The sequence below is a fragment of the Strix uralensis genome, chromosome 3, assembly GCF_047716275.1.
Source record: "Strix uralensis isolate ZFMK-TIS-50842 chromosome 3, bStrUra1, whole genome shotgun sequence".
NCBI classification, from domain to species: Eukaryota; Metazoa; Chordata; class Aves; order Strigiformes; family Strigidae; genus Strix; species Strix uralensis.
The window spans coordinates 62,202,773-62,218,611 of record NC_133974.1 but is presented as its reverse complement, the minus strand read 5'-3'; the positions used below and the strand labels follow the sequence as shown (position 1 = coordinate 62,218,611).

Sequence of the window (15,839 nt, the reverse complement as noted above, 5' to 3'; positions counted from 1 at the left end):
ACAGACGGATAATGAAAGATGGAGAATGATTATGTGTCATTAGGACAGCCCAAAAGCATTTTTTAACAAATGTTCTACCTATGCTAATGTTACAACATAATGACTACACTGAAGTCCAAAGACTTCTATAAGGCTTTAAAATGGCGTAATGGATAGAGAACAGAGAATTTTATCTTTCCTACCTTTACGCAAAATTGATGCCTGTAACATAACAAATTACTGGACTCAGAGGAAGAGTTAACTTAATAGGGACGCTTTTGTAAAGGGAAGTCCTGCCTCACTGATGCTCTAGTTTTGCAAAAAGTAGCTCCCTGCAAATGTTCTCTCTTCACTTAAATTCAAACTCCCTAAAAATGTAATTTAAAAGAGCTGCAACTGGCTGTCCATATTTATGCAAGAAGCTGCTGCTTGCATCACTGTGAAACAATTTTAAAATCAACACTAACACATGGCTCTTAATTCCCGAACTGCTATCAAAAAGGTCATAAGCCATCATGATGACTTCGCTACATCTTAAGAGAAAACACTATGAATACATAAATACTGGGAGCATAAGACCATTATGATGACTGCTCTAGACTAGTATTGCTAACATCATGCAGCATTCACACAAAGATTGTAGTGTTTAAGACAGGGATCTGGACTGCATCATTAAAAGGACTATCTTACTGACTGAGGAAAAAATATTGTGTCTTGTAAAATATTTTCTTCCTTCCTGAAACCCTTTCACAAAACTTGAAATGCACTTTAACGTACTTGGAAACCATATTAATATTTTTATAATATTCTATATTCTATACAATATTCTACAGTAATAATACAAAATCATATTGTTGGAAGAATATATTATTCAGTTATCATCCTATTTTAATAGTATTTGTGCAGTTAATTAATGGATGGTCATTTTCCCTCCTGTCACATCATCTATCTTCGTTTCTGTAGGTTAACTAGTATCAAAAAGTCACTTCCATCAGTCATATCCTAAAAGACATGAACAGTGTCTCCTGTGCCACCACCTAGAGGACATGATGTGTTGCATGTGATGGGCATCTATTTTGTTTCTTTTAATGTCTCCAACAAAATTTACATATTTTAAACTCCCACCTAGGCTAAGATATTTTTTTTTTTGCAATCTTGGGTAATAGAAATGCTGCAACATTATTCAGCTCTTTTGCCATATCATACAATTTTTATTTATGTGGCCACAGACTACTTTTTCCCACTGGACTGTTCCTTCATTCAGTACACAGGATGCACATCTCAGATTAAGAAGCAGATATGCGGTATCCTATCTTCTCCTCATTATTCATTTTCTGCTTTGGCACTTACGGCACTCTATTCAGACTCTGCTTTGAAGGCAGAATGATTAACTTCCTAACAGGCAGTCATCACTGCACCACTGGAGTGCTCAGAGAACTAATGAATATACTCTGATCACACTCTTGATAGGAAACGTTTCTTCTTGACATTTTAGAGACGCTGAGTTGAGGTACTGAGATTTTCAGGTAACACATTCACACAATCTGTGTGTGCCTTATCCCAGTTATTTTACATTTAATTTTTTCAGAGTACTTGGCATTGCTCAGCATTTCTTATTTTCCAAGCACAGCTCTTTCTGATCTTGGTTACAGCTGTGAATACTCAGCACTTGTGCAAACCATACCTCAGAGCCACAATATAAAACAATCCCAGAGAAGAGTACTCACTTAAAAACTGGTTCAAAGTTTGGCTAAAGTGATTCCACTACAATTATCCAGAAAAACAATGGCATAGGCAGGGATATCTTTACCACAGAAGTCTCTTCTCCCTGCAACCCTCAGTCTCACTTATGACAGAACTCCCACTTCTTCAACAACTAAAACGAAACCCCCAGAGAGGACAAGCCAGTAAATACAGTATTATTATTGGTATCATACTTCTGTTAGATTTATCTTCAATGTGGGCACCATTAACCCCTCTCTGCTCAGCTGAAGAAGAAAACGAAGTTAGCTGGTTTTGAGGATTTGCCACAGCATTTGAAAGCTGTGTCTTCTCAGTGCAGTCTGGAGTGCTTTGAGCTAAAAAGCATACTAACCTTCAACAGAATGTGGACAGAAGATTTTAAGAGTGATACCCTACCCCTACTGAGGACCACAGCAGTTTGACCACTGGCTTCAAGAGGGCCAGGATTTTACACAACAGATCTTTACCATTACTTCAGTTTTTGACAGTGGTTCTTATCCAGACAGAGAAACATTGTATTTCCATTACAGTAAAGGTCAATAAAACTATCTGCTAAAAATGATTAATTACTGACTGTTGATTTTGCACTAAATGTCACATTTACATTATTCTGCATATCTTAGTTGCTACTCTTCCTTGGATGGCACTGGCAGGGAAAAAGACAGCACAGTACACGTGCCTTTTAACATCATTACAGTACAATGTGATTTCTCTTACTAAGTGGGGGCTGAAGAGGGTGTCCGGTTTTTGTACACCAGCCTGCAGGATGGATATCAGGGCTATCTACATCAGTCCAATAATCATAAATACTATCCCAGCCATCAAAATGGACCTAAAATCAAAAAGGAAAACAATACATTTTAGATCAGAAAAATTCTTTATAAAATCAGTTTCCTTAAGTAATCTCTAGAAATGACATGTCCATTAGAGAAGTCACTTTAAGAGAACTATCATGGTATACAGAAAATACATGTACATTAGTTTCTGGACCCAGTCATACTCTCACTAAAGTAAAGAGAGAGGTGTCATTTGGTTGTTTACTATGTCCTGCATCAACAGGTTCAGATCCCAGGAATAAAGCAAGCAAGTTTAGTTCTCACATTAATACTTAAATTAAGCATGAATTTCAGCCTTTTTTCTCTCTCAAAAAAGTCAAAAATCCAAACATTTTTTAATCTCCTGTTTGAACAGGATTTAATAATAGCAGAGCAATAAGCAAAGTGCTAAAGAAATGGCATTTATCCATAAAAAACAAACAAAAACTCCCAATATACAAGGAACCATTTTACTAAAATCAGACTATACAGGATAAGGAGTTGAAACTGAAGAGAAAATGAAGTTTGTGACTTCCCAGAAAACCACCGGTATGGGCTATACATGTATTTTTTTCAGGCTAAGTATCTTCAAATCTTACTTGACCTCTGTACTAGTAAATAGGTCAGATCTCTCATGCGCGCATGTGGATGCACATACACAGATACATAGAGAGCTCTTTCAACATATGCTACAAATTAGCACCCCAGAAGCTACAAATCCTGTCATTTGAATAAATTAGACTGGAGAAGGGATTTTTTGTTTGTTTTGGTTTTGGTTTTTGCATGACCAACTTAAAAGTTTAGATAGAAAATGTGTAGGTCTGAAGATGCTAGTTCTGATGACTCCCTACCACCAGTTAATTCAGATTTGAACTGAAATGTCAGATGCACTTCTGCTTGAAATACCATGTATGCCTAATAAATCTGTACTAACTGTAAACACAAATATCCTTCACATCCATCTAACGGGGTATCTGGAATATGCCTGCCCTTCTAATGGTTAGGGGCTTCAGAGAGTAAGCTGGTTGTGTACAATAAAACAAAAATAATTCAAGCATACAACTTCTGGAAAACTGCAGTTTCTTAAAATACATTATCTGAAATTAATCCAGTCTAAAGTCCATAATTAATATAAATTTCAGAATTGCAGAAGTCACTGACAAGGCACAAGAAATCATGTTTCTTTTTTCATCTCTCTCCTCTCCCTGGAAGTTTATAGAGACAGATTCAATTAACTAGGCCAAATATTTTATGGATCCTAATACAAATATCACAGCAGCCCTTTGACACTTGATATTAAATCATCAAATTTCTTGATAGAATAGACAACTGTTTTATATCAAATATTCCCAAAGCAGTTTTCGAACATATTCAACTCTTCTCTCTAATTACCTACGTCAGCAAATGTAACTAAGAGGATAATATAACAACCCCTTCCACAGGAATTATATGCATATTAATCAGTGAAAAGCTTAGCAGGACACAGCAATGTGACTCATTTCTTCCTGTGCTTACTTTTACAACTATAGGATTTTGTTTTTACAAACTACTCATCAGTTACTCAAGTACAGTAAGACAGAGAAACTTACTTTTATTCTATAGTCATCAGTATCTACAATAGTTGCTACTCTGATAAATACTGGATTTCTCTTGTCAACCACTTCAAGTTTCATGTTTTTCTGAAAGCCATGAGAAGGTTTCTAGAAAAGCAGAACAATATTATGTGAAACAGAAGAAAACCTCAAAAATCTCACACAATTGTATATAAAATCCCTAGCAAACTGTCTGCCTTCATCACCTCAAAGCTGCCCTCCCCCTCCAACAAATCCAAACATAAAAAAAATCTTTCAAACCAGTGTTTATTAAACTAGAGAAATAAAGTAACTACTCTGGGATTCCAGGTTCTCCATTCAAGCCTTCCAAGCAAGTAAGTAGGGATCTTTATTTTAAATCAGTTGGTTTTTTAACTAAATTCTCTAGAAAAGTTTTCCCAGAGACTGTGGCCAACAGTTTCAATGCAGTACTGAAGTATTACATACCAGCAGCCTGAAGTGTCTATGAAATCGTCTACATATTTGTGTTTTTTAGTATGCGTTTTTACTTTGTGGATCAAGCATTCTTTTTCAGTCTCCTACTGAAAACATAACTAAGCCACTATATAACAGTAAATAATCAGAACAAACATGACCAAATACCTGTTTTGTAACACTATTCTGGCAAAATAGGTGTCTTTGTTAGGAGTATCAGATTTTATCTTTGCCATCTACTGCTATAAAATCTAAAGAAAAATTGTTTCTATTTTAAAGGAACATATGCACAAGACACATTATGTTTTTTATTTTAAAATTCTAGGAAAACAACGTATCTGTCCTTCTAATACTTTCCAGAACATCGGTGCTTCTTCCTCAGCTGCAGCTTAAGAACTCTATTTTCTCCCATAATACAATATAGAATACTGTGACTGTCTCAGGAAGACTTCACTCAAGCTCCAACACAATCAGCATTTCATTCCCATGAAATCTATTTTCTTGTTTATCACAATTAGCATTAATATGGTTACCATTATATTAGTACAGGAAGCAGGAATCTCTGGCTGTGAAACCAAAAGGCAGAGCACAGCTGACCCCCATGCAGTCAAGCTCTCCTTCCCCTCCACCCCCAAAGCCCAATGGCGTTCTCTATGCTACCTTTTGGGACCTACACCATCCCCAGCCACTCTCATAGTATGGTTTCTGGAATAGTGTTGAGCCACGCCAGCTAGTGCTCTCCCAGTTTAATGCTATCAATGCCTGCATGCATGTGGCATGTCCTTTTCCATTTCCTGGTACAGACACGGTCAGCCGGACCCTGCAGCCCACTGCTGAGCCCTGCCATGTGGCTGTTTCCTGAACCCCAGGAGGAGAAATTAAAACATGAATGCTCTGAGAGAAAAAGAAAACATTTGCTTTTAGCTTGATGTAGTCAAGGTCACAGCCCTCTGCTCTTTTACCAAGGGCTATACCTCTCAGATATAACCAAATACCTTCTTAATCCTTGCACAATGTATATTCCTGCCAAGAACGCAAGATTGAGACATATTATTAAGCCAGATGCATTCTGGGGTGATAAACTGCAGGTCAGTAATAAAGTCCTGTGATCTACTGATCCCAGGAACTGCTTGCTATAAGCACCACACTTCTGCTCTTGTTAATCCAGCTCTTAGCAAAGTGTTACTCAGAATTAGTGACCCTAATCTGAAAAGCCAAGGCAAGCCAGCTTCAGTGCACTGTGAGACAAGGGGCTGGGAGCTACCAGTCATCTGACGCTGGCTCCTAACAGCAATCCTTTCTGCATTACTGACCAGTCCACTTTACTTACTGAAATCCTAAGAGCTCAAGAAAGACGGGTGTCACTGAAAGAAACTAGCAAGTACAAAGCTAAACGAAAAGGACGTTCACAAACACCATAGTTAAGATGGGGAGCTGCCTGTGGATGCTGCCCATGTGCCCTAGTCACAATCTCACAGAACGATATCACTGAAGGATATTAAATACAAACTCTCTCTTGCCTACTGCTAGAGACAATGGACTAGATGGAAAACCAGCCTGACCTCCTACAATCATTTTTTCATTCTCACTGTATTTATCGCACCATTTAAAATGTACAGAGAAATACATATGTTCAAAATATGTATGATGACTCAGTAGCTATCTCATTATTTCTAATAACTAGGCAGTAATTTCCCATAGCAAATTACATTCATTAGTAGTATTTTGTAGCATTTAATCCCATTTATAATGATTAAAATAATAAAGTAATAGTGATTTATAGTAATAATTATCTGATTTCTAACAGTGAACTGCAAGCTTGTATAAAAATAAACCACCTATTATGCAACTAATTAACTGATCACATTTGGAAACACAGGAACACCATATATGTATTGTTTTCTTTAATTAATTATATGCACTTAAAAGCATGAAAAAATATAAGCATTTTCTCACCACTTTAAAAGCCCTTGCAGGTGCAGGTAATGAACTGGTTTCTTCCAAATACTTCTCCCAAGAAAAATGCTTAGCATGTGGATAATCTAGCACAGAAGAAATACAAGCAAAATTAAACGTTGCAGCACAAAAAATAAACCTGATACCTGATTTACAGAATGCCTAACATTTTTATAATACTGTTCTGATTTATGCTTCAGATTTGTAAAATAATTACAAGAAAGCTATTCTAAATTGTATCTGACACATTCACCATGTAGGTTAAAAAGCCCAACAATCTCATACGCAATACTGCAGAAAAAATCACAACTGCTTTGGGTATGAGAATATAAATAACGTGGACTGGAAAAATATGTCCACTTAATTAAGAAATTCATTCAAGTATTATAAAACTAATCCTGTATTTTATAAACAGTACTTTACTGTCTAACACAATCTAATCAGTGATAGCTTTGAACCACAGTGTAGAGGACACCTGACTTGCTATTCTTTTAGCAAGTGAATTTGTTTTCACTACATTTCTAAAAAAATAGCCTGGACATTTACTATAATAATAATTATAGACATCATCAAAGAAGATGTTGCCTTTCTCAGAAAATATGTTTACAAACACTTTATGCAAGAAACACAAAGACAGCTTTGCTCTTAAAGAAAAGGCAGTGCCTGTAATCTGCACCAGAAGTTTGACTTGAAATTTAAACATTACGATTCATAATCTAGAATTGAATGAAACAAATTCTGATTTGTTTTAAAAGAGATTTCACCTAACAATAGGCTGTAATTAACCTCCCGACAGACAGATTGCTTATGACCTTTTAAGATTGGTGGCTATTAGAATTTCTGTCAAAGTTGGTTTTAACCAATTAAAATTTTCCATGTTCTCAGACCATGGATGGCAGTTTCTGCAACAGGGCATTTAGATCACGCAGCTGTACTCAACAGTCTTGAAAAACTGGTAGTCTTATATTTCGTACTAATGAACACACCTTCATTCTTCTGTATCGTCTCTCACTGTGTTTTCCTCCCTTCTAAAGAGCCCTTACAAATTTGATTCCTTAATAAACGTAAGGCAATCTTCTCATCAACCCATTATCTTGCATATTTAGCTCACATTAAGATGTTTTTCTTATGCAATAATCTTACACACCTGGAATTTGTTTTATTAGCGTTTTCACAATGTGAGTCTTCTAAGTGAATACATCAATCAAAAAATACAAACTTGTTCAGATTCCAAGGGATGGCTAGATGGATATCATGGACAGATGCCTCTTTACTAAAGCAGCATACATGTGCATACTTAACACCTCATGTCTACTGTACTCCTACTTTCTACTATGTCCTGCAAAAAAAATTAACTCCCCAAATACCAATTCTTAACTACAGAAATAAAAATTCAGGAGAGGTAACAATAAGCTTATTGTAAGTTTTAATGTTGCTAGCTGACTACAACCTCCTTAAATCTTTCAGATATGTAATAAGATACAAACCTGGAGGGGTGATGAGAGTCCTTTTATGTTCTTTACACCATCCAACTGGATGAATATGTGGGCTAGCTGCCTCACACCTGGAGAAGGAGAAGAAAGAAGGGCATTGATAATGCAGTTCTTCAGACATCCTATTATGCTTAGAAAACAAGACATACAAGAAAGATTTAACAAATTCCAAAATAATCTATGACACCTTCAACTTACACTTAAACCGCAAACATAACCTGAAGATACAAATGCATTTAACAAGAGACTTGTTACCACCTAAAGAAGCATAATGCTTTATTTACAATTTCCCTGGAAGACCAAAAATCAAAGTCAGTGGTAGATCTTCACTGAGAAGCTATAATGCTGGACCTGAAAAACTCACATGTAGAGACTTGGTAGAACACAGTACTTGCAAGAACACAGTAACCCCATCAAAGACAGATGAGGTTTTGCAATGCCGAGACTGAAACTTTAAACGAAAAGCTTAAAAACCTTGATTAATGATCCAAGATGCACCTGGAGGCAGATTAGAAAATTATACGTAACTGCAATGCACTGTTAATAACAAGTAAAAATTCAAAACCAGATTCTGAGTGGTTTGAATGGAGCTATAAACACGTTATTAAAACCCAGCAGCACATAAGCAAAGTACATCTGAGAAAAACTGTCAGCAAAAATGAATAAAACAGCATTTTAGGCCCCAAACTGCCTGAAAGAATCCAGAATTAATCAGTGATCCAAGACCGCAAACTGCTCTAAAAAAGCTGATCAAACTCTCTTACTCAAGGGACTAACAACTTCCCATATTTTCTGTCAAGTGGATCAAATTTTGCGCTAGTGCTGTTGCCTGTGGCATGCCACAAGAACCACAGAAGACTAACAGAGGCAGGGTGAGCTACACTTGACATGTGCTGGCATCTGTCTGAAGGAAGGAGAGATTGCCCTCACTGTGCTCACTGGTTCACTTACATCGTGCTTAGAAGAGAGCAGCAGTGGCTACTGGCTATCAAGTTCTGTTAGCAATACACACTGCAAAAACATAACTGATATAAAAGCAGATGAGAGAAAAACTTTTTAAACATTCAGTATTATTCAATTATATATAGAACTATATAACTTTATTACATATTGTATTATTATTTCATAATAGATTATGTACAATATAACATATAGTGTATATAATATATAATGTATATACTATAATTATTATATTATTGCTCAATATTATTAGAAAAGGCAACAAGTAAGATTGATCTACAGGAAAAGTAAAAAGCCATCAGACTCTGCTGTGAAACACACACCATCCCTATGTCTGCATCAATACTTAATGGTTGGTTTTGAGTTGGCTGAACTTTTTAAGCACATAAGTACTATCTGCTTTTTAAAGAAGTAGCACTTATGTAGCAGCAAGGGTGACTAAGGAACATCATGCTGACACAAAAAGCTAGCATTACTCTGCGTGGCACTGCACTACACCATGCGAACATACTGTTAGCCTCTGTTTAGCTGGAAACTCATATATAACCATCTAATTCTCATGTAGATCTGTCCTTATGGACCCTGCTTCTCTTTGGAGCCTGTCTCACCTAATTTCTTCTTTAGTTAGATAAATTCAATACTACAGTGCACTATCTCTCTCTTCCACTATTTCCTAACCCTAAAGGTGCTTCAGTAGCTGACATTAAATATTCCCAGCTATGTGGCCTCTCTCTTCTGGGAATCCCATCAGCATTTCCAACTCTCCAGTGGCCACGAGCTCAGTGCCTCACTCACTCCAAGGACCCATCAAGGCCAACAAACTGCAGACTGAGTAAGTTGAAGCAGCTAAGGCCTTCACTCCCCGTTCCCCATGGAGGGATCAAAAAACCAAGCTTAAGTAGCCAAGTGGTAGTCTAGATAGAAACACTCCTCAAATATTTAATGAGAAAAGCAGACAAGCAGAGAGCATCCATGCATGAAGACATGTAGTTCATATACAATAATCATTTCATAAAATACTGAAACACTCATTCTGATCCAGTTTCTATTTGTTCCCTCTCTGAAGTCAATGTCTCAACTATTAGGCTGGAGAAAAACATGTATCCTCTCCCCTTCCCCTCAGACCAAAGTTACTAATGCAAAATACCTGAACAATGAGTCTGCTCTCCCTGACTGTTATAAAACAATCATTATGTGTATCTATCCAGAAAGTATTAGCATGTTGGGAGTTCGTATTAATTAAGTTCCCTTAATTAGCAGTACTAATTTATATTTTTTAAAAAATATCACATGTTGATAATCTGTAGTACCTAAGAGTGTGCAATGAACTGTGCATGACAGAAAAATAAGTTGAAGGTAAATTAACAGGCACTGTAATGTCTTAAGGCTCAGATCAAAATGCTAGGTCTGCAGATCTTGAACACAAACATGTTTTAAGGACAGCAAAAAGAAACACAGCATAGAAAAGACTGTAGACTGAACCAGAAAAGACTATAGACTGAACCCCTACTACCACATTGAAGTTTTGAACCTGTACTGCATAAAAGAAAAACGAAGGAGCACATTGCATTTGGAATACACAGAATAACACTATTTTTTTTTAAAAGAATCTGAAAAGTAATTTTACATTATGTCTAAAATTCAGTATGGCTGTACTTCAACAACAGAAATGCAGGTTGGGTGTCTTAGAAGCATTGTCTCACAACAAGCATTCCTCTAGCCTTCTACCTAAAAAGAGTCAAGCACTAATGATGAAAAATATTGGTCAGCTTACTACAATTATCTTGTGGCTTTATGTATGAAACAGCTCTGACAATATTTCTTTGTAATGACGCCAAACAGATCAATTTCTAGCAGATAAAACCTACCTTTGATAGACTCTGTAATGACTCTGACAATAGCCAAGGATTCAACTCACTTCAAGAATACCAACCTTTTGTCCTACTACAATATATAAAGCTATACTGTATGTATTTAGTATTTATAGTATCACACCAGGTACTCTCTGAATCACTGAAGCTGCCATTAATAAAAGGAAACAAAAGGACTTTTGTGATAATTTTGCACTGTTAAAACTCAGCATCTGACTCCTAGAAACACTTTGCCCAAAACAAATCAGAGAAAAGGTGAATGCTTCATGCTCCCTCTGTTCTCTTCCTTTCTCTTTACAGTAACTGTGAAGAGAAGCTATGAGCAAGGGAGGCAGCACTTCTATCCCTTTCAAATTGGAGTTTTACATGGAAGAATTTTACATGGATGAGGTATCCTTCTGCACTGGAAGGACATATTCTCTTACTTCCTGAAATGCTTTGGAGTAAAGTCCACACATTATTTTCAAAAGTCTCCTGAGTTAAATTTGGGAACAAGACCCAGGCTCATGAGTCACTGGGGTATTATCAGTATTATACTTAAAATAATGAGGTAGATGTGTAAAAACACTTATCAGGACAAACCTTCTTAATGCATTTGTTCTGTTTTGCTTTTTCAAGCATAGTCTGAACATAGATTTTTATAAAATTCTGAAAAGTAAATGCCACTGCACACACTTCTTGGCTTGAAGATTCAAGAAGAAGCAAGTGACCAAGGTATGTCGCAATGAAAGATGTACTCCTGGAAGATGCTTTGACATTACAGCAGTGGTAGCCAAAATGGAACATGTGGCAATGCGTGCTACACATCACAGCATTGCAAAATAGCTAGAAAACATCCACATTTTGATTTGCTTTAACAGAAAAACCCAGTCACTACAGATGAGCCTATAAGAAACTTCTGGAACCATGGCGGCCTCAGGAAAAAAAAATCCCTGTTCCAGCAAAACCAGGTCATACAGTCCATCTTCACCTACAGATTTCACACAGCCTTTTAGCTTCTAACAGTTCATTTAACAATAAAGAGTAGAGATGAGTAAAAGTCACACACAATTTAAAGTAAAACTATTATGCTTTAATGTGTGTTATTTCATGGACATATTATCTAGTTTGGAAGAACAACAATAGTCTATCAGGCTAAGCCTAAGACTTGTCAGCTGGAATGCTAAAGGTTACTCTGACTTTTCACAATCAATTTGCTGCGTCCCACAGCTTTTTATCTCCTTTGTTCCAAAACAGAAGGCAGATCACCCGGCTCATGCGCTTCATAGAACACGATGCATGAATTGTGAAGATGCTTGCTAGGCCAAAAAAGTTTACCACCACTAGCGGGAGCTTAAGAATTTTGCACCTCCAAACCTTCCTACTCCTGGACTGCAGCAGAGAGCACCACCACCTTCCACCAAGCAGTGGAGTGGTGACACACGCCCGCTCAACTAATAGAGCAAGACTGTAAAGTCCACACAATTCATGCCACTTGACATCTATTCTTTCTGTCGTGTGAGAACATGCAGACAGAAAAGACATACTGGAAACTGAAGCGAATCCAGGAAGCTGAGGCGGAGCCAAAAGCAGCAGAGCACATCACCTGAACCCATAGGAGAGCCACACACAGGGACGGAACAAGCGGCAGCTCTCCTGAGTTATGGACAGCTTATCTACATCTTAGAAAAGACATCAAAGCAGGGAAGAGCTACATGATGTAAAAGGTCAGGAAGAAGTTCTGCGATAAAGAAAGCCAAGGGCAGCTGACAATGTGAGCCCCTGGTGCGTGCACCGCTCTGTGTGAAAGGAACACGTGTGCAGTTCAACAATCCTCAACTCATGCACGTCCTCATGGGAGACTCAGATATGGAAGAAGACTTATTATTTTTCTACCAGTCACTTTCAGCTGTCCTGTTAATTTTTCAAAAAAAATCCAGATGAAGAGAGATGGATGATAATGCTCACTGTTAAAAAAATGAATATTCAATTCTTTTAGAAAAATATTTTCCAAAATGTGTCTCCACCCAAAGATCTGGACAGAGTTTTTATTTAGGAATCAGCATTTTCTTTAAAATAAGATGTATGTGTTATTTTGTTTTGAAATAATTTCTGATTTTTCCTTGTGGGGAAACAAACCTTTTGGTATTTTGATTTTCACTTTATTAAATGTAGACACAACCTGTATTGAAAATGCAATCTATCAAAAACCACTCATGCACACATGCATTATACCCATAAATAATATGCCCTCAAGAATGCTACTTATACAACTTCTTGATTCTAAGATGTCAGTCATCTAAGCATGCATAAAAAAAGAAGGAAAAAAAAGAAAGAAAAACACAGAAACCATCCTGCAGCCCCATCTAGTGCATAAGTGAGAATACTTCATCACTGACAAGTGTAAAGCTGGTAATATTTTAGGTCAGGACTTTCCAAAACATGGCCCATGAGGTTATGATATGCATCCAGAGGTTGTATAGCAAGTCACTTTACTGTATTTTCTATTTAAAGTCTGATAAGACAGCTGCCTGGTGATTTGCGTGAAATTTTAGAGCTTTAGGGTCAGGTAATGGTCCATTATCCATTTAAATAGTTAAAAGCATGCACTGTAACTCATGGTTCTTTAAGATTGTTTTAACTTCTTTCTGACATAATGTAACCCCTTCAAAAAGACTGTTCCTTTCAAAGAGAGAGTGGAGTAAAGTTAATTATCTCAAAAATTAAAGAAGTAGAGCACCACTTTTAAGGACTTGGCTATTAGCAAAGTAGCAGATGCTGGTGGAGAGCCTCTTACTTGGTTTCACACCAAAATTCAGTCTGTTTCAAAACTCATACAGATCAGAAAATGGTCCAGAAAATCAAAAGCTGCCTTTTCTTCACAAGGCACTTTAGAAATAATTTTTTCAGTGCAAGACGGACAGGAACAGAGCAGTGAGTGAAGCATGGGACATCATATTTTCTCACACCAGTAAGCTGATCCCAGAAGCTGACTGTAGCACCTTTTCTTCAGGCGGAGTTCAGATCAAGCCAAGGATGAGGGCAGCCAGAGCCCTCTGACCCAGTGTGTTTGGGCTGCAGCATGTCCAGCACGGCCATCGCTCCATCCCTCCTGTGGGCAAACAGCAACGAGCTAGCACAGCTTCACCTCCTGCACAAGCTCTGGCTGTGTTTGGGTTTTGTCACAAAAAAATTAGGAAGCTGAGGCAACATAAATCTGTGTATAAGCAGAAGAGATGCAAGAGAATGGAGAATTGAAAGTCACTGTGGACCTGTAGTTATTTCATAGTTCAGACATATGCAAAGATTCCCAAATGCTATTTCCAGATTCAGACAACCATAAGAAAATTTGGAAATTCCACTCGGAGTATCTCTGGCTCTCAGTGAAGCATTATTTGTTTCATCAAAAAAGATGGGACAGATGGAAAGGACCTGATGGCTTGTGTCATATAGGTCAAAATCCTCCTTCCTGAAGGAAAGTCTTCAATTTGTCAATTTTGTTCACTTTTCTTCCCTCTAAAAGCCACTGCCAAAGGACAATTTAATGGGATTTATGATGCACTGAAAGTATGACCACCATGCATTAAAGAGCTGTAGCAATGCAGCCAGGTGTCCTGGGAGAACCAGGGTCATCATGAGAACAGGAGGAAGAGGCAGAAACAGAGATATTCACCCGATGCCTACCCCTGAGTGAGCTGTGAGATATGCAAAAGGATTTCAGTCGCCACAGTGAGCATCTCGTTACCTGGCTGCTCCGATGCTGGGATAACAGAGTCAGTAGCTTGGAATTAGAGGGTAGGGAAGCCAAGCAGCTGGGATCCCTGTCTAGGGAAGGGGGCATTGACAAGACAATTGGAAGAAAGAGACAAGCCCTCAGCCTCTGGAGGCGACTTCAGTCAGGACCCCTTCAAGGAATATGTTACATGTCACCCAGGTAAGTGGACCACCATGGAGAGAGGTATCTAGTACCCGAGGGAATTAGCCGTGCTGGAGGTGATTTATAATGATCCAAACACCGAGCAGTTCCCCACAGATCCAGATGAAGTCCAATGCACACAGCCCATGTGGTGGAAGTTTCTATGAAGTGCACCACTGTCGTATGCCAACTCATTGACAGTAGTGTCCTGGAAAGAAGGTGAGGGACAAATGGCGGATGAAGTGCCTGGCCAACTCCAGCAATATGAAGGAAGTCTCTCTTCTTCCCTATGGGCCTGCGTCTCGGCTCTGGATAAACTGCCAGACATGCTAGCTGAGAAACTGTCCCAAGAGTTCCAGCAACTCAAGGGTAAGTTCTGACACCAACCTGTACAAGCCTGTATCTCAGCTATTAGGAGTAAGCGTTCCTCTGCTCAAGAGAAGATATAGAAGGTACACACACCACGGGGTACCCTGTGGTTTTCCCTGTGTGACCACAGAGAGGACATGAGGGAGTGGGATGGAAAACCCACCTTGACCCTAGAGGCACAGGTACATGAGCTGCAAGTAGAAACAATCAGAAAAGGGGATTCTTCCTTGAGAAATACCACTCCAGTTTCCATCAGGTAGTTCCCCAGACAGAGTAGAAGGGCTGATCTCACTTTTGATCCTCTTGAAGGGACTTCTGATTCATGTTCACAAAAAGTGAGTAACAAATTGAAGTGCTAAGGCTTGGACAATAGGCCCAAGCCAGATGAACAGGATTAGAGAGGCCCTGCCTCCAGCCAGGTGGAGGAAAGGGACACCTGGGTTTATCGGACTGTGTGGATTCAAAGGCCTGGCACGTCAGGAGTATAAGGCTCTAGTGGACAGAGGTGCACAATGTGCCCTGGTCCCATCAAGCTATAAAAGGGGCAGAACCTATTGGTGTTTCTGGAGTATTTCTGGACAGGGGGATCCCAACAGCTAACTGTATTGAAAGCTGAAGTGAGTCTATCTGGGAAGGAGTGACACCCCATTGTGACTGGCCCAGAGGCTCCATGCATCCTTGGCACAGACTACCTCAGGAGAGGGTATTTCAAGGACCCAAAAGGGTAACAG

The 15,839-nt window shown here is 38.4% G+C and overlaps 1 protein-coding gene across 7 annotated transcripts in view; it reads right to left on the bottom strand.

The window, feature by feature from the left end:
* The window catches only part of L3MBTL3 (L3MBTL histone methyl-lysine binding protein 3), an 89,587-nt gene that overhangs the window by 25,332 nt on the left and 48,416 nt on the right, over positions 1-15,839 (bottom strand). For all 7 annotated transcript variants that reach the window (XM_074862487.1, XM_074862490.1, XM_074862486.1 and 4 more), the window contains 4 exons: positions 8,008-8,084; positions 6,521-6,606; positions 4,127-4,237; positions 2,440-2,554 (listed from right to left, as the gene is read on the bottom strand). In XM_074862487.1, coding sequence (XP_074718588.1) covers positions 2,440-2,554; positions 4,127-4,237; positions 6,521-6,606; positions 8,008-8,084 — 389 coding nt within the window. The remainder of the gene's footprint in view (positions 1-2,439; positions 2,555-4,126; positions 4,238-6,520; positions 6,607-8,007; positions 8,085-15,839) is intronic.